The sequence below is a fragment of the Spermophilus citellus genome (genome assembly GCF_964194105.1).
Source record: "Spermophilus citellus genome assembly, chromosome: 8".
Classification (NCBI taxonomy): domain Eukaryota; kingdom Metazoa; phylum Chordata; class Mammalia; order Rodentia; family Sciuridae; genus Spermophilus; species Spermophilus citellus.
The window spans coordinates 35832888-35853985 of record NC_138189.1 but is presented as its reverse complement, the minus strand read 5'-3'; the positions used below and the strand labels follow the sequence as shown (position 1 = coordinate 35853985).

Genomic DNA, 21098 nt, shown 5'->3' with positions numbered 1-21098 from the left:
GCTGGTCGTCCTCTCCGGAATTGGGACACTAATTCCTTGTCCCCTTTTCTCGCGCGCCTTTCTCAGGACTCTTCTCCCGACATTTTTAGAAATTCGTAACAGCCATCCTCATTTGCATTCGCTGTAGTTTGCGGAATGACTGGGCCCAGCCAGTCACGCATTTGAGGTGGGCTGCAGACCTCACGGTCCCGAGAAGCCACAGGCTTCTCCGCTGCTTCTCCCAGCTCTTCAGGATCCTGCGCCTGCCGATATGGCCAGGCCGCCCATGCTGCTTTTCTGGTCCAAGCTTCAGAAACCTTTTCAGATCAGGTACAGGGTGCAGTAGGGAGAAGCTTAGAACAGAGATGTCTGGATTCTTGTTCTGGCCATTCCACTAACTAGCAGTGTAACTTAAGTGTTATAGAAGTTCCCATCCAGTTCTCAAGTTCACAGGTTTGTGTTCAGCTGCCAGTTCCCTAACTGATGCACATCAGAAATGAATCAGCACCTGCTGGAAGGGCTGGTGCTGTATTGTTTTTTTTAAATGCCTTCTGGTCACAATGCTGGAGAATTCCATGAAGCCCCAGCAGTTTGGATCTCTGAAGACTGGCAAAAACCGAAAAGGGCACATCTTAAAATTTTGAAGACTTTCTTTCCTCTGGGTGAGGTGATTTGTTTAGGACTTTTGGAGGTGAAGTCTATGCCCTGTAGAGAGTTACAAGTAAACAAACAAGCTAGGTGTGGTGGTCCACACCTGTAATCCCAGTGACTTGGGAAGCTGAAGCAGGAGGATTGCAAATTCAAGACCAGCGTGAGCAATGTAGACCCATCTCAAATTTAAAAAAAGGACTGGCGATGCGGTTTAGTGTTAAGATGCTCAAGGGTTCAGTCCCCAGTGCTCCCCCAAAACGGGAGGGGGGGAGGGGGGAACAAACACTTGCCTATACCTTGCTTTGAGAGACTTGCTTGAATCTTTTTGCAATTAAATATATTGTGTTCTTTTTTCAAATTTAACCCAATTCTAAGAATCACCTATGGTATATCTGCAGCTTTCTTAGGCTCCCATTTCACATATGTTGAAACACTGCCTAGGAAGAGGGGCCTAAGTATCTGTATTTTTAACAAACATCTTAAGTGATTCTCAACCAATGTGGCATATTTGGAGAACCAGTCTTTGAATCACATACACCTCCACCTCTGTCTAAAACTATTTAATAGCTTTAAGAACTTTAGCAATAAATCTCTTAGAGTTGCAGTTTTCTTCATTTGAAAAGAAAGGATGATAATTTCAACCTCAGGAATTATTGTTTCTATGGCCTTTGTGTCTATTGAACCAAGCATAGTGCTTAGCATATAGTAGATTTTCATAAATTGGATAAGCTAAGAAAATAGTATGCCCAGGACGTAGAAGAAACTTGAAAAGATCTAATGTCCTTCCTGCTCCTTACAGCTTTTTTTTTCTTTTTATTAAAAGCTTGCAGACTATTCTTCTTAGAAGTAAATATGTATCTTTGATGATCATATCAGCCAGCAATTATTTTTCCTTTTTTGGTGTGATTATAAAATTATTTTTGATATTAGGTTATTGATAAAAGGAAGATGAGTCCATTTGTTTGGCTGAATTTGACAGTATAAATGCTATTTACATCTTGTTATGCTAGAATTCTAGATTATGGTGGTCATAATTTTTATTGTTTTGTCAGAATTCTAACTATATTCATTGAAATAAGATCTTTTTTGACTTATTAATTTAAAACATTTGACTTAATACTCTGAAAAGTGTGTGGGTGCAGAACTCAGTAATGCTGAAGCCATGTCAAAAGGATTGGTGTTAATGAATGACCTATTTAAATATAAAACTAAGAATTAAAATCTAAGAATTAATATAGAATATTGATTGTGTATATGTTATAAATCTTTGCTATATAAAAATCACATTTCTGCATAAATCAAGAGATGTGAATTAGTGTTAAAAATGCTAAAATCCACATTTTCATGATAGATCAATCCATAACTCATTTCAGTATCCATATAATAGTTTTTCTTTACTTTAATCTTTTAAAACCTAAAATTAGTTTTTGTGAAGCATTTCCCCCCCAGTTCAGCAGTTTCTTTAGTTTACTTTGTTTTCTTCTGTTTATTTGCTTTTTATTAAAAGTAGCATGTCTAATATTATCTCATTCTTAAAAATTATTTATTTGCATTGGTATCTGCAATGATATATACCTAGCGATGAGAATTATTTCTGAGTAGTGGGATTTAAACATTGTTTAACAGAAAAGAGATTTGGTTATTCTGTTATGCCCTGAGTTTTAGCAAGTAACCTAAAATTTGCTTAGTAATGATTGTTACTATTAACTTGTAATCAACAAATGACTACTGCTCTGTTTCTCTTTAGGATTATTTTATATTGCTTTAGTAGGAGTATGTGTTATACCTATATACAGTGTATGTGGTGCTTTTTATATTAAGAATGCCTTAATTTGAATTCTGGCTTTGTTACAACCTATGTGAGTTCAAATTGTGGGAGTCCATTTTCTTATCTAAAACTGGGAATTTTATTTATTCTTTCCAAGATTATTATAAGCATTAATATGTTTATTTAAATGACCTGACCCACTGTTTAAAACCTAGAATTATTAATTACTGTTTTTAAAGTATAGATTATATTTTATTATGTGCATGTTCTTCTTAATAATTCCCTTTTTAAAATCATCAATATATTACACTTCTATTTGAGTGTCTGTAAAATACTTAAAGTGCTCTACAATGGATTTTTCTCAGGTTGGAACTTCTTGTGTTGGAAGCTGTGTATCACTATAATGAGGCTTGTGATTCTTGATAATTATGACTTGGCTAGTGAATGGGCAGCCAAATACATCTGTAATCGCATCATTCAGTTCAAACCTGGACAGGACAGATACTTTACACTGGGCTTACCAACAGGTAATAAACCACTTTTTAAATTTTAGAGACCCAGGTTATCTAAGATTGTGAAATTGTAAAGTTTCTCTTAGTAAAATATTTTTTCTATACATTTCTTGCCATAACACTGATTGAACCTAATGGCTTTATGTCAGAAGTTTATATATAATCTAGTATTTTATATATATATATATATATATATATATATATATATATATATATATGTTCATATATATGCATATATATATAATCTAGTATCTAGTATAGCCTATTATCTAGTCTAATCTAGTATCTAGTATATATATTATATATAATCTAGTATCTACATTTTATTACTATTTTTAAAAAATTCTGTTTTACCTACTGTTCGGAAATGCAGTAGGGAATTTCCTAACAAATTTTGATCATTATATTTTTGTGTTCATTTTTATAAGTTATTTGTTTTTAGGAGCATTATTTTCACTATTAATACAATTTCTTAATACCTTACCTTTCTTATTAATCACAGGAGGTACCTAAGCATGTGTTGCTTCTTAATTTTACATCACCTGTCATCATCTCTTATTAGCCTTTTATTATTTATTTTCCTTCAAATATAGAATGTTATAATTGAAAAATTATAAGACTGCTATTTCTTTATCACAGAATAAACAAAACATTAATTATAATTATTGAATTCAGTTTTCTGTTAAGTCTTGTCTTAAAAAATGACCAGGAAGTGTGCCATTTGATCTTATGGCTCTTCATTTGGTATTTTTAACCTTTGACTTTGCAAAGGATATTATACCTAGAGTCAGAACCACTTCTTGGTTATTTCAAGGCAGTTATTTTATATAACTACACTTGTTTCCTTATCTGTAAGAAGGGTAGGAATAATAATAACTTAAAATGCTGTTTGGAGGCTCAACTAAGTTAGTATTCCATAAGTCCCCTGCATACTGAATACTCTATAAATTCAAGGCTCTCATAATGTTTTAATCAAATAGACAATTTTCTCCTGTTCCTCCTCCTATACATTCCAACTACATAAAAGTTAATCTCAGATGTTTTCTGCTTTGGTGATTTGCATGACTAATATTTCTCAAGTTGATTTTGTTTATTGTTTTGCTTTTTCCTTTTTGGTCTGGGACAGTAGATGTTGGTGAGAACAGCAGAGGGGGATTTTTTTTTTTTAAATTATGCACAACAGTACTGTACACTTACAGCAGCACCCTCAGTTCTGTAATGTGAGGTGGTCATTGAATGTGACTTCACAGTATCAGTTTGTCTACTGTTATCCTGGGTTACTTTAAGCCTAACTGTGCCCATCACATTTCTTAATTATCATGCAGAAGTAAATGCTTATTTGAATTTGGAAACAGAAAAACTTCAGAATTTTAAATGCTAGCAGTGCTGAACATGTTTTTATGTATATAGATCTACAACTTTAGCTTTAATTTTGGTAGTGTAACTGCTTAGTGATGCTCCTACAAGGGGAGTATCTCTGGATAACTCTTATTGATGTTTTCCCCTATTCATTTTCATTGACTATTGACATGATAATTATGTTCTCCTTCCTGATGCTTTTAAAATTTGAACATAAATACATGTGATTGCAGCTAACATGCTATAGAATAATTATTCTCCCACCCAGCACAATTGCTGGGGAATAGCTCTTCAGTATATATTTACTGAAGTGACATTAATGGGCTTGACATTTAAAGGTCTGCATGCTGAGAACTTGACCTGCCTCCCAACCTTATTCCCACCATTCCCAAACACTGAATTGACTCGGTGAATTGAACTGCCTGTAGTTCAAAGAATAGGACTAAACTTGCTGACTTCTTTGCTTCATTTCCATTCATGTTGCTAGCATGGTATATAGTGGAACCCAGGAGATTTGAAACTAGACAGATCTAGATTTGAATCTCTGACTTCACAGCCATTTGATATTTGGCAAATTCTTCTCTTTTTTACTCATTTCTTTCATCCTCAGAATAAGAAAGATAGTGTCAGTTTCCCAAGGTTGTGAGATTTACATAAGGTGATGTGTGAAAACAAAAGATAATGTCTTTGGGCCTCCTCCCCTGTCTCTGGTCTGTTTTCAATCACAACTGTGCTGTTCCCTTTGTCAGAATTTCAGACTTTTTTAAAGAGTTAATTAAAATGCCATCTTTTTTTTTTAAAATTATTTTCCCAACTAGCAACACTATAATCTTTTTGATTAGACTTCTTTTAGGTTATTTAAGATTTTCCTTGTGTCATGGTTATTTTGTTCTTAGTTATCCCTATATTACCAGTTCTTATCATACAGAAAAAAATCCTGGTAATCTTTATTTGATCTGAATTATAGTGAGGACTTGCTAAATGTTACTAAATAACAATAACAAACAAAGTATTAAAATTCCCTTAACCAGTTCCCTCTGTACCATATCTTTCATTCGTTTATCTAGATTAAAAAGTAGAAAATGAATGTGTTTTTTTGTCCTTATCATTGTGACAGTTTCTCACTTTTTTATTCATATATTCTTAAGGAACTCTTCTAATTCTCTTAACAATGAAAAAACAAGATTCATTAATCCTTCTAGAGAGGAAAAAGAGAAGCATATTTATCCATCTTTGAGATTTCGTGTCAATGAAAGAATAGTTCTTTGCAAAAGAATTATAAAGTTTAACCACATAATTTTTACATTATTAATTGCAGTTGAAAATAACATGCTTAGTTTTCAGAAAATCTATTACTTTTCTGTTTTTTTTTTAACTTTGTGTTTATTATTTATAGCCATTTCTATAACTGTCATCTCAAATGAGAGGCAGCTTTTTGTTTTTTGAGGTTTTTAAATTTACTTTTTAGTTTTAAGTGGACACAGTATCTTTATTTTATTTTTATGTGGTGCTGAAGATGGAACCCAGTGCCTCAGGCATGCTAGGAGAGGTCCTCCCCGCCCCTTGCAGTTTTTTACACCCAAATTTCCTCTTTTTATTTGATTTTTGTTGTTGTTGTTCAGAGACTGTTAATTTCTAACAAACTTTTACATGCTACTTGGGTATATATTTTATATGTAGGTTTTGTATTTTCTTTCTCGTGATGGTTGTACTAGGAACCAATACTCCAATCAGAATTGGGAAGGTCAGATTAGTTGTTTTAGAGTGCTGTCAATCTAACATGAAAAAAATAGAGCAAATTTAGAAAACAATGAAGGAGACCATTTGCAATTGGCTAAATCTATTTCTTCATTGTGTCATATCATGAATCACCAACAAACAAATCTCTTTCCAAATATCAATTAATTTTATAAAACATATAAAAGAATCATATTATAAAAACTAAAATCAGGGGCTGGGGTTGTGGCTCAGTGATAGAGTGCTTGCCTAGCATGGGTGAGGCACTGGGTTTGATACTCAGCACCACATAAAAATCAAATAAAGTTATTGTGTCTATCTACAGCTAAAAAATAAATAGTTAAAACAAAAACAAAACTAAAATCAAGCACTCACTGCCAAGATTCCATTTCCTAGAAGTTCTCTCTGTTTTAAATACTTAACACTTCTGATTCTCATTTACACATTTTAGTTGATATGTGCTAAAGATAACAGGAAATGAAAAACAGGAACTCTAGTTAAAAAGCTGTATGGCTAAAGTTCCTCACTCTCAATTTCAAAATTTACTGTAGGAGCAGTACTTAAATTTAGCACTAGTTCTCTTTTTTGTTAAGTGGTCAACACTTATCCTATTTATGTATCAATTTATACTAGAACTTGAGTTTATTTTATTTCATTTTTCAAAAACTGGGGTGTTTAGTTTTCTTTTAATTCAAATATGCTCTTTACAAGGTAGCTTGTAAAGAAGCTAATGTATATTTGTTAATTGGGTATGTATTTAGATTAATAATTGCCTAATAAATTAAAAATACAGAATACAGTTAAGAATTGAAGTAAGCATATAGAAATGTTTTTTAAGATGAATTTTCAAGTTATGTTAGAAAATGGAATCTTTATCTATTTTAGGGAGTACACCTTTAGGATGTTATAAAAAACTAATAGAATATCACAAGAGTGGAGACCTTTCTTTTAAATATGTGAAGACTTTTAACATGGATGAATATGTAGGTAAGCTCTTCTTGAATTACATATTATGTTTTTAATTAAATGAATATATTTTTAGAAAATATATATATTTAATTTATGTCTTGAATATAATAGGAATATACCACTTCATGTTGAGATTGGGAATTCACATAAAAATTTGTATTTTTTATGTGGATAACACAGTATAGTAGCAAGAATACAAGAGGAGAATACATGACTGGCCACTTACCAGTCATGCAACTTTGAGCCAATCCATTCACATTTTATGGTCTCTTTTTTTCTCTCTTTTTTCCCTTAAGGCACAGTTAAAACTAGTGATGTGAGGATAAATTAATGTATGTAAAAGTAATTAGTAAAATATATGTTTCAGATTAAAAACCATATGTAACTGTGAAGCTTTTTTTTTTTTTAATAATGTATTGAGTGTTATCTCGCTTAACTGGGAAGATCTCTGATTCATAGAAATTCTGTTAAAATATAAATATAGGAATACACTTTTAACAGAAACATAAGTGATAGCCCCACAAATTATTATGATTCAATATACTTTTCATAGATACGGGAGGAATAGAGTAGTAACATGGCCAACATTTCAGTTGAACAGTTAATTTAACAAATTTAGTTAATTTAATAAACATTAATTTAATAAATTTAATTTAGTAAATTAGCTTCACTGCTGAAAACTTCATGTGTTCAAGAAATGTATAGTGATTAAGTGCACATGGCCTACACTGCCTGTGTTTGTATTCCAACCCCTCTGTGAGCTACTACCCCTCTATTTTACTTGCTCATCTATAAAATGAGGATAATAATATTTCCATGGGTGTATTATAAATTTATTGTGTTACTACATACCTGGGGTATGTTATAATACTGGGCATATAACAAGCAGGCATTCCACATTAAAAATATTTTTAAATTAAATACAATGTGAAAAAGCTGTACTTCTGGAAATAGTTACTTTTGTTTATTAAATTCATTTAGGACTTCCAAGAAATCATCCTGAAAGCTACCATTCTTATATGTGGAATAACTTTTTTAAGCATATTGATATAGATCCTAACAATGCTCATATCCTTGATGGAAACGCTGCAGATTTACAAGCAGAATGTGATGCATTTGAAAAGAAAATAAAAGAAGCTGGAGGAATTGATCTCTTTGTTGGAGGTATGTAAACAATTTTGCCACTAATTATTTGTTTTTTAATTCTTGAATTAATATTTTAAAATTTAAAAAAAATCTTAACTTTGTATAATACTCAGAAATAGCCTGACTTCCTCTTTTTAATTTTCATCAAACATAATCTTAAAATTCTAATAGTTAATGCTCAGAATTGCTTAAATTATATTTTGAGAGGTAGGTCCCAATCCCTGTTATAGTTTTCTAATTATCTCTTTAAGTTTGATAGTTTACCACATCATAAAAAATGAATGACCTGTTTACCTCCTAAATGATAGCTTTATCTTTAATATTTAATACTCCAGTGCAGCCTATTTATCAAATTAGAGTTGAATCTAAAAGTTTGCATAAGAAATGGGTAGATTGTAGCAGGTCACTTAAATTGTTTCATCTCACTAAGAAAAATCAGATTACAATGATCTAAGTCTTTTTATTTATCATCAACCTTTAGATAGTATGAGTTAAACTATGTAATTATTTTAATAAATTCCAGTGTATGAATATTAAACTGACCAAATTTCACTTATAATTTATGTGTGTATATAAATATATATATATATATGTGTGTGTGTGTGTGTGTGTGTATGTGTGTATGCATAATGTACTAAAAATAGGAATGTCTTCCTTTGTAATAACATGATTTTCTGTTATCAGTACAAAGCATCTGAGACATCTAGCCAGTTGCCATCTGAATAGTGTATCAACTAAGCTAAAGCCAAAATTATTTTCACTAGAGTTTTTAGTATTCAACTAAAATACTAATGCCTCAAATTAACATATATTACCTATCTGAATATGTATATTTTATAATTTACTTATTAGAAAAACACTCATAATTACATGAATTAGAAATATGTTAGTTTATGATTGGAATAATTGAGTATGTTTGATGTAGTTGGTTGCAAAATTGGGTTTTGCTGTGAGATATAAATTTACATCCTATTTTGGCCACTTGCTCTCTGCATGTCCATGGTAAGTTTATTGAAGTTCACTGTGTTTATAAATAAGATTAATATTAACTGTTCCAAAATCTGAAAATTAATCACACCATAACATATTTGAAACAGTGCTTAATATATATTGATACTCTGTAGTTATTTCTTCAGTCTTGTTCTTTTTTCTAAACTACAGCTGCTGACATAGTTCTCTCTCCTGAGGAGGTTTTTATTAAATTAGTGACAGGTTACTGAATAAGATCAAAAAATCTTTGAGGAAATATGTCATTTATTTTCTTGTGTAGATAGAATGTTTATTTATATGAGCAAGAATCCAAGTTAAACTATTTTGTTTTTCAAAATAGAAAGTTATATATGTTTTAAATAAAATTTCCTAGTATTAAGCAAACCTTAAAGGAGTGCTTACATGTTCCAGTTTTATACATATGGATCATTTTGACATAATTACCATTTGCACCAGAGACAATAAATGTTTGAGAATGTTTAGGGAGTATACTAACCATCCACGCTTTAGATTATCTAAACTCCATACCAAACTGAAGTAGAATCACTGACCTAACCTGTTTATCTTACTTTTATTGAGAATTGTTTTCACTTATTTCTTTGGGCCAAAGAAAGCAGTTATAGTTGTTAGAGGTTGTTAGTTGTTAGAGGTTGCTTATTAAACATGGAAAAAAAATGTCTTCATTGTGGAATTTTATTTTCCCTATTTATTTATTGACCTTATATAAGAATCTAGTGCCAGGAAGTAGAGTTTAAAAATGTGATAAGATCTCCCTATTTTGTTCTTTGCCTTCTTTCCAGAAAGCATTCGTAGCTTAGTGTAATTTTAAAAACCGTAGCTCACTTATCCCAGATTTTGATAGAACACTTTTCATTCCCTATAGCTGTAAGTCATTTCTCATATGTTTTTTTTAGATAAATGTTTTGGGAAGGTTTCCTCACTACAGCACCTCAGTTTTCCTTTCAAAGTAGATTGAGCATGAATTATAATTTTTTATAGTTATCACTGACTACTTAAAAAAATAGATTTTTTAAAACCAGTTTGTCTTAAGCTTTCTATAGTCATCTCCCCCACACCAAAAAAGAAGAAAAAAGAGAAAGAGGGGAAAAAAAAAAAACTTTTTCAGAGAGTTCCTTTGTCTCCTCCATTAACATCCTCACTATAGTCTGATAAGCCCAGGTCTGACATTGTCCATATACCATCTAAAGTCTATAATTACTCTGCATGAAAAGAGAAAGGTTAGCTTACTAAATTTTCTTCTTCTACTTGGGATAACCTATTTATTAGATATGTATTCATGAAAGAATCTCATTTGATTCTTTTCCTTTGTTGATCTAGGTTTGTTATCATTGGACTTTTCAAGATGAGGCTTGATATCAGGGTCTTACCACTTACCCTTCTTTTGTTCCAGGGTTTGGTTAATAAAAACACTAAGAACTGTGCCAAATGGGATCAAAATATCAGCTTTATTAAAGGTAAAGTTGGACTAGAGATTGCAGGTTGGCTTGAAGCCAGAATGGGGTTTTCTCCTCCTCCCCTCTGAATTGGAAACAGAACTTAGAAGAGCTGAAGAATGTTAATCTACTTTTACTTACTCCAGGGAATTAGAGCAGGAGTTTTCTTCTCTTGGTAAAAAAGAGAAACGAGGAAGTACATCTTCTTAAAAGTTCTCATTCTTCCTCTAATGGCAAAAGTGTTCAAAGAGAGGGTAAAGTATAACATGACTTCTTAACGTACCCAAGTAACAAGATACACAAACGTGGCATTTTCTAAATAAAATATATTAACATAAGAAATTTCTCAAAGTATTTTTTTAAGTGAAAACAGTAGGAAAAACTTCCAACCTTTTGTTTTTTTGGTTACATGAGTGAATTCTTTGGTTGCCAGTGATATGGACAGACTAATGGGACCAGAAGTGAATTAGTTGGAATGATTCTGAGGCAACTCAAAACCGAAGGAAGAGTTGAAACAATAAGTTTTTGGAAAAAATAAGTCTTTGGAAAAATAAGAATCAGAGAACCTAAGATCTCAAAAGTAAGAACTCATCAATCTTTTCTCTGTAGTGCTCTCATCCTATGCCTCAATTCTAGATGTCTTCTGATTTTTTTTTTTTTTTTTTTGTATTCCAGGTCAAGATTCTAATATGGAGAGCAGTTATAGATTTGTTTATCTTGGGGCAAGTGCTTATATCTAGACAATAATCTCTATCTAAAAGGGACATAGGAAATGATAATTGTTTACGCCCTTGTGGTGAGGGAAGTAGAGCAACAAGTGGGAGAAACTACTGAGTCTGCCAAAAAATAAAAATCATCCATTCATTTATTCAGCCATTATCTATTTAGTACCTCCTATATGTAATATATTGTTCTCCTGAACTTTACATACTACCCACAGAACTATAATAACATAGGAAAGACATATAATCCACACAATGAGTTTTTGAGATGTTTCATATAGATGCTGATATCTCACTTTAGACCTAAAGACCAAAGAGTAATTAGCCGAATTATATACGTGTGTATATGTATATTTTATATGTACATATATAATATATGTAATCAGAGACCTCAGTTTTTGAGTTACCCATGTCCAGTAAACAAATGTGTCAAGGCTTTTCTCTTAACTATGCTCATAGCTTCAGCTTAGCTGCACACTTTTGTATGGCCCAAATCACCAGTGAGAGCTCCAGTGTTGATCTTAGTACACTTGACCGTTTTTTTTTTTCTTTTGAAGCTTTTATTCTCCTAGTTCCATCCTTTCCTCTTTACACATGTAAATATAGATTTAAATATAAATATTTGTGTATATGTATATCTAAGAAATAATTTTATTAGGAACCTAGAAATTTACAATTATAATTAAAACATATTTAGATGCAAATATTTACTTAATAGTTGAAAAATGTGCATATTTATCACATGTGTGTCCTCACATTAAAAAGGTATGTCCTCACATTAAAATTTCCTGGATTTTTTGTGCTTTGGTGGTCTATATTTGCTTAACAGCTTATTTATTTCTTCATCATTCTTTAAAACTAGGTTATTCTATGTCATATTTTACCTTGATTTGGGCTGGGAAATTCTCCCACTAAGACTGAGAATAGTTTTGTGTGATTTTTTTTGTTGTTGTTTTAATTATATTTTAGATAGATGTGTGTGTGTGTGTGTGTGATATGTGTGTATGTGTACATTATAGTGTCAAATGTTATTGACATAGATTATAGTGAAAAATGTTTGAAAAAAAATACTCTCCTAATAGTTTTGTTTCGTTTCCTTCTTTCTTTCTTTTTCTTTCTTTCTTTCTTTCTTTCTTTCTTTCTTTCTTTCTTTTTGATGCTTATATATTTTGGTGTAATTACAGTGCAGAATTAGTGATATTTTGCTTGCATTATATTTGCAATAAAAATATTATCTTGTCCAATGTATACATTGTTTTAATTGAGGAAACTATACTACACAGAGTCTACTAGTTTATTGCCCCTTCTGGACTAAAGTGTGAGTATAAAGACCACTTGGTTAGCCAGGCGTGGTGGTGCACACCTGTAATCCCAGTGGCTTGGGAGGCTGAAGCAGGAGGATTGCAAGCTCAAAGCCAGCCTCAGCAACTTAGGCCCTAAGCAGCTCAGTGAGGTCCTGTTTCTAAATAAAATATAAAAAGGGCTGGGGATATGGTTCAGTAATTAAGCACCCTGGGTTCAATCCGCAGTTTAAAAAAAAAAAACACTGTGTTAGGAATCAGAAGACTTGAATTTGAGTTTGTATTTACCAAATTATGATCTTAAGTGAGTCTCTTATTTACCTTAAGCATCAAAGATTTCTGTCTTAATAAAAAGTGAAGGACTTGAAGGAAATAGTTATGCCTAATCTTGCCATCTCATAAGATTGTTACACATATGTTGTGATGATGTATGTGAAAATACTGTTATGAATTGTTATTAAGGTAGTACTTAATTTTACTGCTGTTATTAGAATCATACCAGATCAATGTTATGCTTATAGGAAAAAATGGAAATATTTTGTTAAATGAAATGCAGAAACACATTTTAATGCAGTATTAGAAATTCAGCTATAAATTATGACAAGGTAAGTGTGTTATGAATTTTTGCTCATAAAACCATGTTAAACCTTGAGACAATTTAAATGAGAGAAAAATAATAATTATATTTTTTTTGGTATGTGTGTATTTCTTTTTAAAGGAATTGGTCCAGATGGTCATATTGCTTTCAATGAGCCAGGATCCAGTTTAGTGTCAAGGACAAGATTAAAGACTCTAGCAATGGATACCATTTTGGCAAATGCTAAATATTTTGATGGAGATTTGTCAAAAGTGCCAACTATGGCCCTCACTGTTGGTGTGGGGACAGTGATGGATGCTAGAGAAGTAAGAATTCTATGTTCTTTATATATTATTTTGATGTTTATGTATTTTGGAGTAATTGTCATGCAGAATGATTGATATTTGGTCACATTCTCTTTTTAGTGGTTTTTTTTTTTAGTGTTCAGCTTTTTTGTCAGTCTCATAGTTAGATTTAGAAATCAACTAACTTTATCTTTTGGAGCTATAAAGAATTAGCAGCACCTTTTTTTGAGGTACTGCTTCATTTGATTATTCCTGCTTCACAGTTGGAGGTCCTACAATCTTAAGCAATCACATGGTTTGTTTTGATTGAAATAAACAGTATTGTGAAAGGATGCTGGGACAGATGCAGTGGTAGCCCACTACTCAGGATGATTTAGTATACATAGAGGATAGACCAGTTAGTTTCTAGCTGAAAAGGAACCCATCGAATCCTAGATCTATTCTAAATTTAATGCACATGCTCTGAAAAGTAGACCCTGTCAAATTTTTAAGTTTTTAAAATTCATTTGTCATTACCTTCCTTGAGAATAACAGGAAAAATTATAGTCAGTTTATGATTATTAGTGGTTAAATTATGTGGAAGCCTAGAAATCAGTTATTTTCTGGTAGCCAGATTAGATAGCTCAAAGTAGACAGAGTATTATTAAAAAGTCTATTTTAATTATACTTAGATTTGAACATATAAATAGAATTATCATTGAAATATGGGTATTTCTCATCTAAATCTCATAAGTATTTGAAAAATGTCTTTTAATGAATGAAAATTTATAGTAAATAAGTTAGAAAAAACATTTTAGAACAATTTTATTTCTGAAAAATGAAACAAAGTTTTCTAACATTTAACAAGATATGTTTTAACCCAATTCTTATGTTAATTTTTAGAATGAACAGAATATTCAAATACTGATTTTTCCCCCTATTTTGAATCAAATTTTCCAACAAAATTATGATGTCATTCACCTAACAGCATTTTTTTCTAAGTATTACTGGAAATGATCATTATAAAACTATTCCAGGGCTATGTCATTTTGCTTAGGACCTATCTTAGTTCTTTGATTTTTTTCATAGCATTCTTTTGAAGGAAGTTTTTTTATTTATTGATTTTTTTTCTATCTTTAATTATAATGGTTTAACTTATTCATATTCTCTTTTCCTTTTTCTTTGGTGTCATTTTCTTTAATAGCACGTACACTTAGCTACTGTTAAGTGGAAAGATTTAAATATAGAACTAAATTCAAGTAGTGAATTCATTGATATATATATTCACATCATGGCAGCTCAGATAATGAGGATCTTCTGAACACACCTTGGAAGTTATTTCATATTTCATCAAGATTTTGGAAATTTCAACTAGATTAGGAACCTCATAGGCTAATAGCCTCAATTATCAAACTCTTTCCTTGCTTTGGGGTCTTCACAATGACACTATATCTAGAATGCTCTTTTCCATTCCTTGCATGGCCAACACTGCACCATTTAATTTTCATGTTTTTGTCTTTATCATCATACTCATAGGCAAAATTATTTTCTCTTATTTTGTCATACCACTCTGATATTTTCCTTTAGGTAGCACTTGTCATAATTTGTAATTATTTTAGTATATTTACTGATTTAATATCTGTTTTTTCACTAATTTATACTCTGCATGAATTTATGAGGCATGTATATGTACTCCCTCATACTGTCTGTCACATAATAGGTATTAAGCAACTTCTGGGAATAGTTTGAATGAAATACTTAGGTTCACAATCCATTTTGGACAAAATTGGTCCTATTCACTACAGATTGTTTATCTACCTGAACCACTAGAAATGATTTTTGTTGACTTTTGGCTATTTTTCAAAGCCAATTTACCTGGAAAGGAAATTTGGGTCAGGTGCGGTGACTCAAGTTTGTAATCTCAGCAGCTTGAGAGGCTGAGCAACTCAGTGAGATCCTGTCTCTAATAAAATACAAAAAGGGGGTTGGGGATATAGCTCAGTGGTTAAGTGCCCCTGGATTCAATTACAAGTACCAAAAAATTTAAAAAAATGATTAAAATTTGTTTTTACTAAATTATATTTAAAAATTAATGCCATATATTATGAAGATAATCCCCCCAAAAGACACAAGTACTTTTAGCTATTGTAACATCTTTAGAATTATTTTTATTAATTGTAATTATTTGCATAGTTATTCTTACAAATTAAAGCAAAGCCAATAAAACTTAAAATCAGCTTTTCACTTCCTTACCGAAAGTCACACAGATTATCAATGATTTCTTAATTACTGAAACTACCATCTTCTCTGCAAGTCCCATCCTAAATCATGCTTGTGTCCAGTCTTCACCTATCCTATTCACTATATTACTTCCTGGATAAGTTTATCAAAAACATTGTTCAGTTTATTATTTGTGTAATTGTGAGTCTCTATTATTCCATCACAGGATCTAATCTAGCCTCTTTGTTTAGCATAAAAGTCTTTGACTTCAGTGTCCAGTGTCCAGCTATTTCCTTTCATTTCCTGTGCTCCATCCTTACCAAACTTTTAGCTTTTTATTGACTACTCCTTAACTGTCTGAAAGGATCCTGTATATAGAGATTTTCTATTTATTCTTAAACTTGATTTTCTAGAGGAGCTACTCTAAAACTTTCCTCAACTGCCCCAGAGAGTGTTACTTCATGTCACCATTATGCTTTATTACATTTTATGTATTGTACATGTTGTATATATTTTATATATTGAGTACAATAGTTTCTTTCTGTATCTCATCTTCTGGCATCCTTGCCATCTTCAGACTGTATGGTGGGTAAGAATTTAGAAATGAAAATCTGAAAATCATGTATTTTCTGCTTCCTATTTCTTCCTAGGTAAATCTTTAATCCTTAATTTCCTCACATGAAAAATTGCATTTTTGATTTAAATATCTACTAGGAATGGATACAGTGGGTTAAAAATAGTTTTATAAGCTATAAATATCTACTTGTTGATGGAATGATTGCTTAAATGTGAACTATCACCCAAATCTGCTCGTCTCATAACCTTTTAAAATAGTGTTATTGTAATGCATTTATTATTTAAGTAGCATGAGGCTATATCATTGCAATATCTGCCTGATCATTGATTCTCAAACGTCAGTTCATGCATAAGAATCACCAGTGTTTTTTCTCAGTAACCTGTATTATTACAGAGTTCCTTCCGTAATACATGCATCAGTCTTTAAAGAACACATTGGCTATTAATGCCCAGCAAGAAAAACTAATTTACAGATTCATTAGTTAATGTTTTATTTATCTTATTATATCAAACATAGTTAATTACTGTTTTAAAAGATGAATGCTTTATAGCTACATTAAATTCTTTTGTTGAGCTAGTATACCTATTCATAAGAACAAGATTTATCAATTAAAAAAATTAGTGGAAATCCATACATATCTTAATATATTCATGGACTTGGGTTTAATCAAGATATATCTTCACAGTGAAAACTGAATAGTAAATTGTGATAAAAAAGAAATGTTGTAATATCCTGATCTATTAGTGTTTCATTTCCTCCTAGTTATAAAATATGCACATATATGTGTATAAAATGTGTATGATGTTATACATATTTTAGAACTGCAAATATCTAATGTTTTTAATTATAAGGCAAATTATGTAAGGATTCATAACATTAATATATTCATGTGTATATTCTAAGTTGTAAAATCAGATTGACTTGCTCCTAAAAAATGATAAAGGGAAGATTCATTTTGATATACATATACACTTACAGTTATATATGTTCTTTGAATTATTTCATAGGCAGTTAGGAATTTAGGAGCATGAACTTGGTTTTTTTCTAAATTTTAAGTTTTAGGCATATGTGCCTAAAAGGCAACTCCTGTGTTTAAGTGGATCCCTAATTTAAGTTTAGTTTTTGTTTGAAACAACTTTGGATAATCATACATGGTCAATGAAATGATCTTAAACACTTTAAATATCTGTTGTTTTAGAGTCTTTCTGCTTTTCTGTAATAGTATCTGGAGTAGAACAATTTGGTGTATCATTCCAAATTATGTAAATTTTTTGAAGACCCATAATTCTTCTTTTGCAAGACATACCCTTTTTCTTGATCCTCCCAGGTATCTTTTACACATCAGTATCCCACCATGATAATAATATGCACTTACATGTCAGAGTTGCCTACTCATCAGGAACAAAATTAAACTATTAATTAACAAGTTATATTCATCACTTTTTAGGTGATGATCCTCATAACAGGTGCACACAAGGCATTTGCCCTGTACAAAGCAATAGAAGAAGGAGTCAATCACATGTGGACTGTTTCAGCTTTCCAGCAGCATCCCCGAACTATTTTTGTATGTGATGAAGATGCTACTTTAGAGTTAAGAGTTAAAACTGTGAAATACTTTAAAGGTGAGCATTGAATATAAAACGCAATGTTTGAGACGTTCTGTTATAGATGACAGAATTTAATGTGACTGGGTTTAATTCTACACTGTGGCCTGTTGAAAACTGGAATTGTGCTGATACAATGGCCAGTTTTTTCAATGGATAAAAATTCTCACCTCAGATAATAGTGGCTTTCAGAGTAGGTTCCCTGTGTGTGTGTGTGTGTGTGTGTGTGTGTGTGTGTGAGAGAGAGAGAGAGAGAGAGAGAGAGAGAGAGAGGGAGAGAGAGAAATGTCTTTACTTGTATTTTCAGTAAACCCAACTCTTGAAATCCCAAATTTCGGAAAATATTTTACTTTTATACTGAATTTACCATATTAAATAACCCTACAGGAAGTCTATCTTTGTCTTTTCTGGGTTTGTTTTTATATTTACAAGTTCCATCTTAACCCTCTACCTAGAACCTAATTCATGGTTAAGATGGGTCTCCCACTATATCATTTAATCTTAATAATTTCAAACCAATATATTCCTGTAGATTAAACTTATAATGGCACTAAATTTGAAAGAGTATGGAATAAACTCTGCAGATAGAGTTTGATTTCCCACAATCCTGTGTGATGATTTTCCTTTTGCTTTTTTCTGTAGTCTAGTTCAGTAAGTCTTACTGTGTATAAAAAAAACTGCATATACTTGACATAATGGATAGTTTAGTAGATTTTTCAAGTGACAATTTGACTATGTTAAATGGAGACTCCATTCCCTTACTAAGAATTAACTCTACATATAAACCCAAACATAAACAAGCTATATAAATGGTATTTCTTTATAAAGTATCTATATTTATGTAGTCAATATTGAAAATTAATTGGTTTTAAATGTTAGCACAGAGTGTATAGTACATATGCTACTTCTGTTACATCAATAAATATATATTTTAATCTTTTACTGTAGTTACTGTGTTCAACAGGTATTAAAAAATGTATAGAAAACATCACAGCTATATTTCATGAATATCATTGTTTAATACAGGTGTAAGAAAGTTATCATATTTTATTGCTTCTAAGACACATTTATCTTTCTGAAATTAGAATGTTTCTTAAAATTGGTGTCTTATCATAGTATACCTGATAGCATTTTGTTTTAGTGGTATATCAAATAAGTATGTCTTATAGTATACAGAATCTCATATTCAGAAATATAGTATTAATAATATTTAAAATTATAATTGATTTAAAGGACATCAGTAACTTGCAATTCATATAAAATGTCTGAATATGGCAAAAATATTGAGGTTGGATACAAATGATTGAAATTTACAAAACACTGAAAATCTCATGTTTAAAACAAATTTAGAAAATGCTGTGTGTATAGTTTTGTTTTGTATTTGCACTTATGTTTTGTGAGCATTTTCCTATTTTACAAAATAACTCTTTAAAAACATTTTTTAATGGATAGTTAAGTGGATAAATCATTATTTAAATATTTCCTTATTATTTAATACTTCATCTTTTCTATCTCTTGTCATTTAAATTACTTGTTTTTACCAAGCCACAAATATATCCAATTAAACAACAACAACAACAAAATGTTGGCTTCTTTGTAATTTGGCAGATAGAAGCAGAGAGCATCTCAGTGATAAACTGTGAGTAGACAGAGTTCTTGAATGGAATTTTATCCCTATATCTCCAAACCGTCCTCCAGATTTCATCGCACATATTAGATTTCTTGAAGTTAATACAGCAATCCACATTTCCACATATGCCAGTTTCAGTGTCCATTTTCTAGTACCAGTAATCCCCAAATAGACCCTGTTGGTACCAGTCTGTCTGATTTTATCACAAATTGATATTTATCAGACTATTTTTACATTTTAGTGAATATTTAGTTTAATAATAGCCAGTACTTGTATGACCAGGCATTATTCTAAATGTATCATATTCATTGATTTACTTAATTCTTATGGCAGTGCTATAAAGTGAACTTTCATATACTGCCATTTTCAAAGGATTTAGTAGGCTTAACAGATAGAGATATTAAGTTACTTACCTGAAGTCATATAGCTTATAGTGGGCAGAGCTGGGTAACTGAAATCAGATACCTAGAATTGGGCTTTTGTCCACTCTGTTACACTACCTCCCAGAAGAGGAATAAAGTGTGAATATACTATCATCTAAATCAAATATATATTTGTGTGCTTTTCCCCAAACTATAATCATTGCTTCCAGGAAAAATATAAGCATAAGTTAGATAATTTAAACTAGAGGAGAAGGAGGTATTTATGTATGTTTAGTTCTTTTAGTGTTATATAAATTCCAAGTTCTTCTGAAACATGTTAAAGTGTAAACTGTTCATGAGAGGATATTTGCATTACCTGAAGAGTACCTTGTACTTTCTACTTTGGAGCTGTATATATTTCTAAAGAGGTTTCAGAATATCAGTGTGTGTCAAAAAAGTAGAATTTAGATCTTATTCTGGGCCATATATAAGCCTTACTTTGCAGTTAAGTATTTTGATTTAGAGTAGAGTTAATTAAATACTCAAGAGTGTGCACATATTTCAAATGTAGTTTTATGTATTTGGCATGTTCTCACTGAGTTACTATTATATCCCATCAAAAAACTGGAGGATACTATTCTGGGTGTTGTTGCCTATAGTTCTTCAAATTCCATTTACAATACTACCTTTTCTTCTGTCTTCACTAAAAAATGTTAACAGAGTTCTAATTATTTAGTAAAGGTTCTAATTATTTAGTTCCTGAAAAAGATCTAGGTTAACTAAATTCCAAACAGTAACAATTATTACTGAATGGAAGCTTCTTTCATATGTACCTTTTGAAAGATACAGGTTAATCACAAGAAAAGTTTAATACTTGGGCATTTTATTCATATAAAGCTTTTTGGTATTGCTTTTTAATTAGAACTTATTTATCTTTGAGTTAGTGTATTTTATAAATTATTCATGGTGATGCATTTTTTTTTTCTGTTGTGTCCCTTTTAGGGGCCACCCCTATAGCCTGACAGAGGTAAAATTTACTTTGTAAATAAATCGATATTTAGATACTATGACATATAACATTATACAAAATGTCATTTAAATACAAATTATTATTAATTTTGTATCAAGAATTTACTTATTTCTGTTTACGACTTAAGTGCCAGTTATTATTTCTATTTATGGAATTTCTTAATGTAGAAATTTGTCAGTTTTTACCTTATTTCATAGTAAATTATTAAAGATTAGCTAGAAAGCAA

At 31.0% G+C, this 21098-nt stretch overlaps 1 protein-coding gene across 8 annotated transcripts in view; it reads left to right on the top strand.

Annotated features, from left to right (window-relative positions):
* The window catches only part of GNPDA2 (glucosamine-6-phosphate deaminase 2), a 41798-nt gene that overhangs the window by 299 nt on the left and 20401 nt on the right, over positions 1–21098 (top strand). For 4 of the 8 annotated variants that reach the window (XM_081304604.1, XM_081304606.1, XM_081304608.1 and 1 more), the window contains exons 2-6: positions 2764–2925; positions 6892–6993; positions 7957–8139; positions 13307–13491; positions 17694–17868. In XM_081304604.1, coding sequence (XP_081160730.1) covers positions 2802–2925; positions 6892–6993; positions 7957–8139; positions 13307–13491; positions 17694–17868 — 769 coding nt within the window. In that variant the 5' untranslated portion in view covers positions 2764–2801. Of the gene's footprint in view, positions 1–2763; positions 2926–6891; positions 6994–7956; positions 8140–13306; positions 13492–17693; positions 17869–19458; positions 19490–20844; positions 20870–21098 lie in introns of those variants that run through there. The other 4 variants (XM_081304601.1, XM_081304605.1, XM_081304603.1 and 1 more) reach the window with 3 other exon arrangements.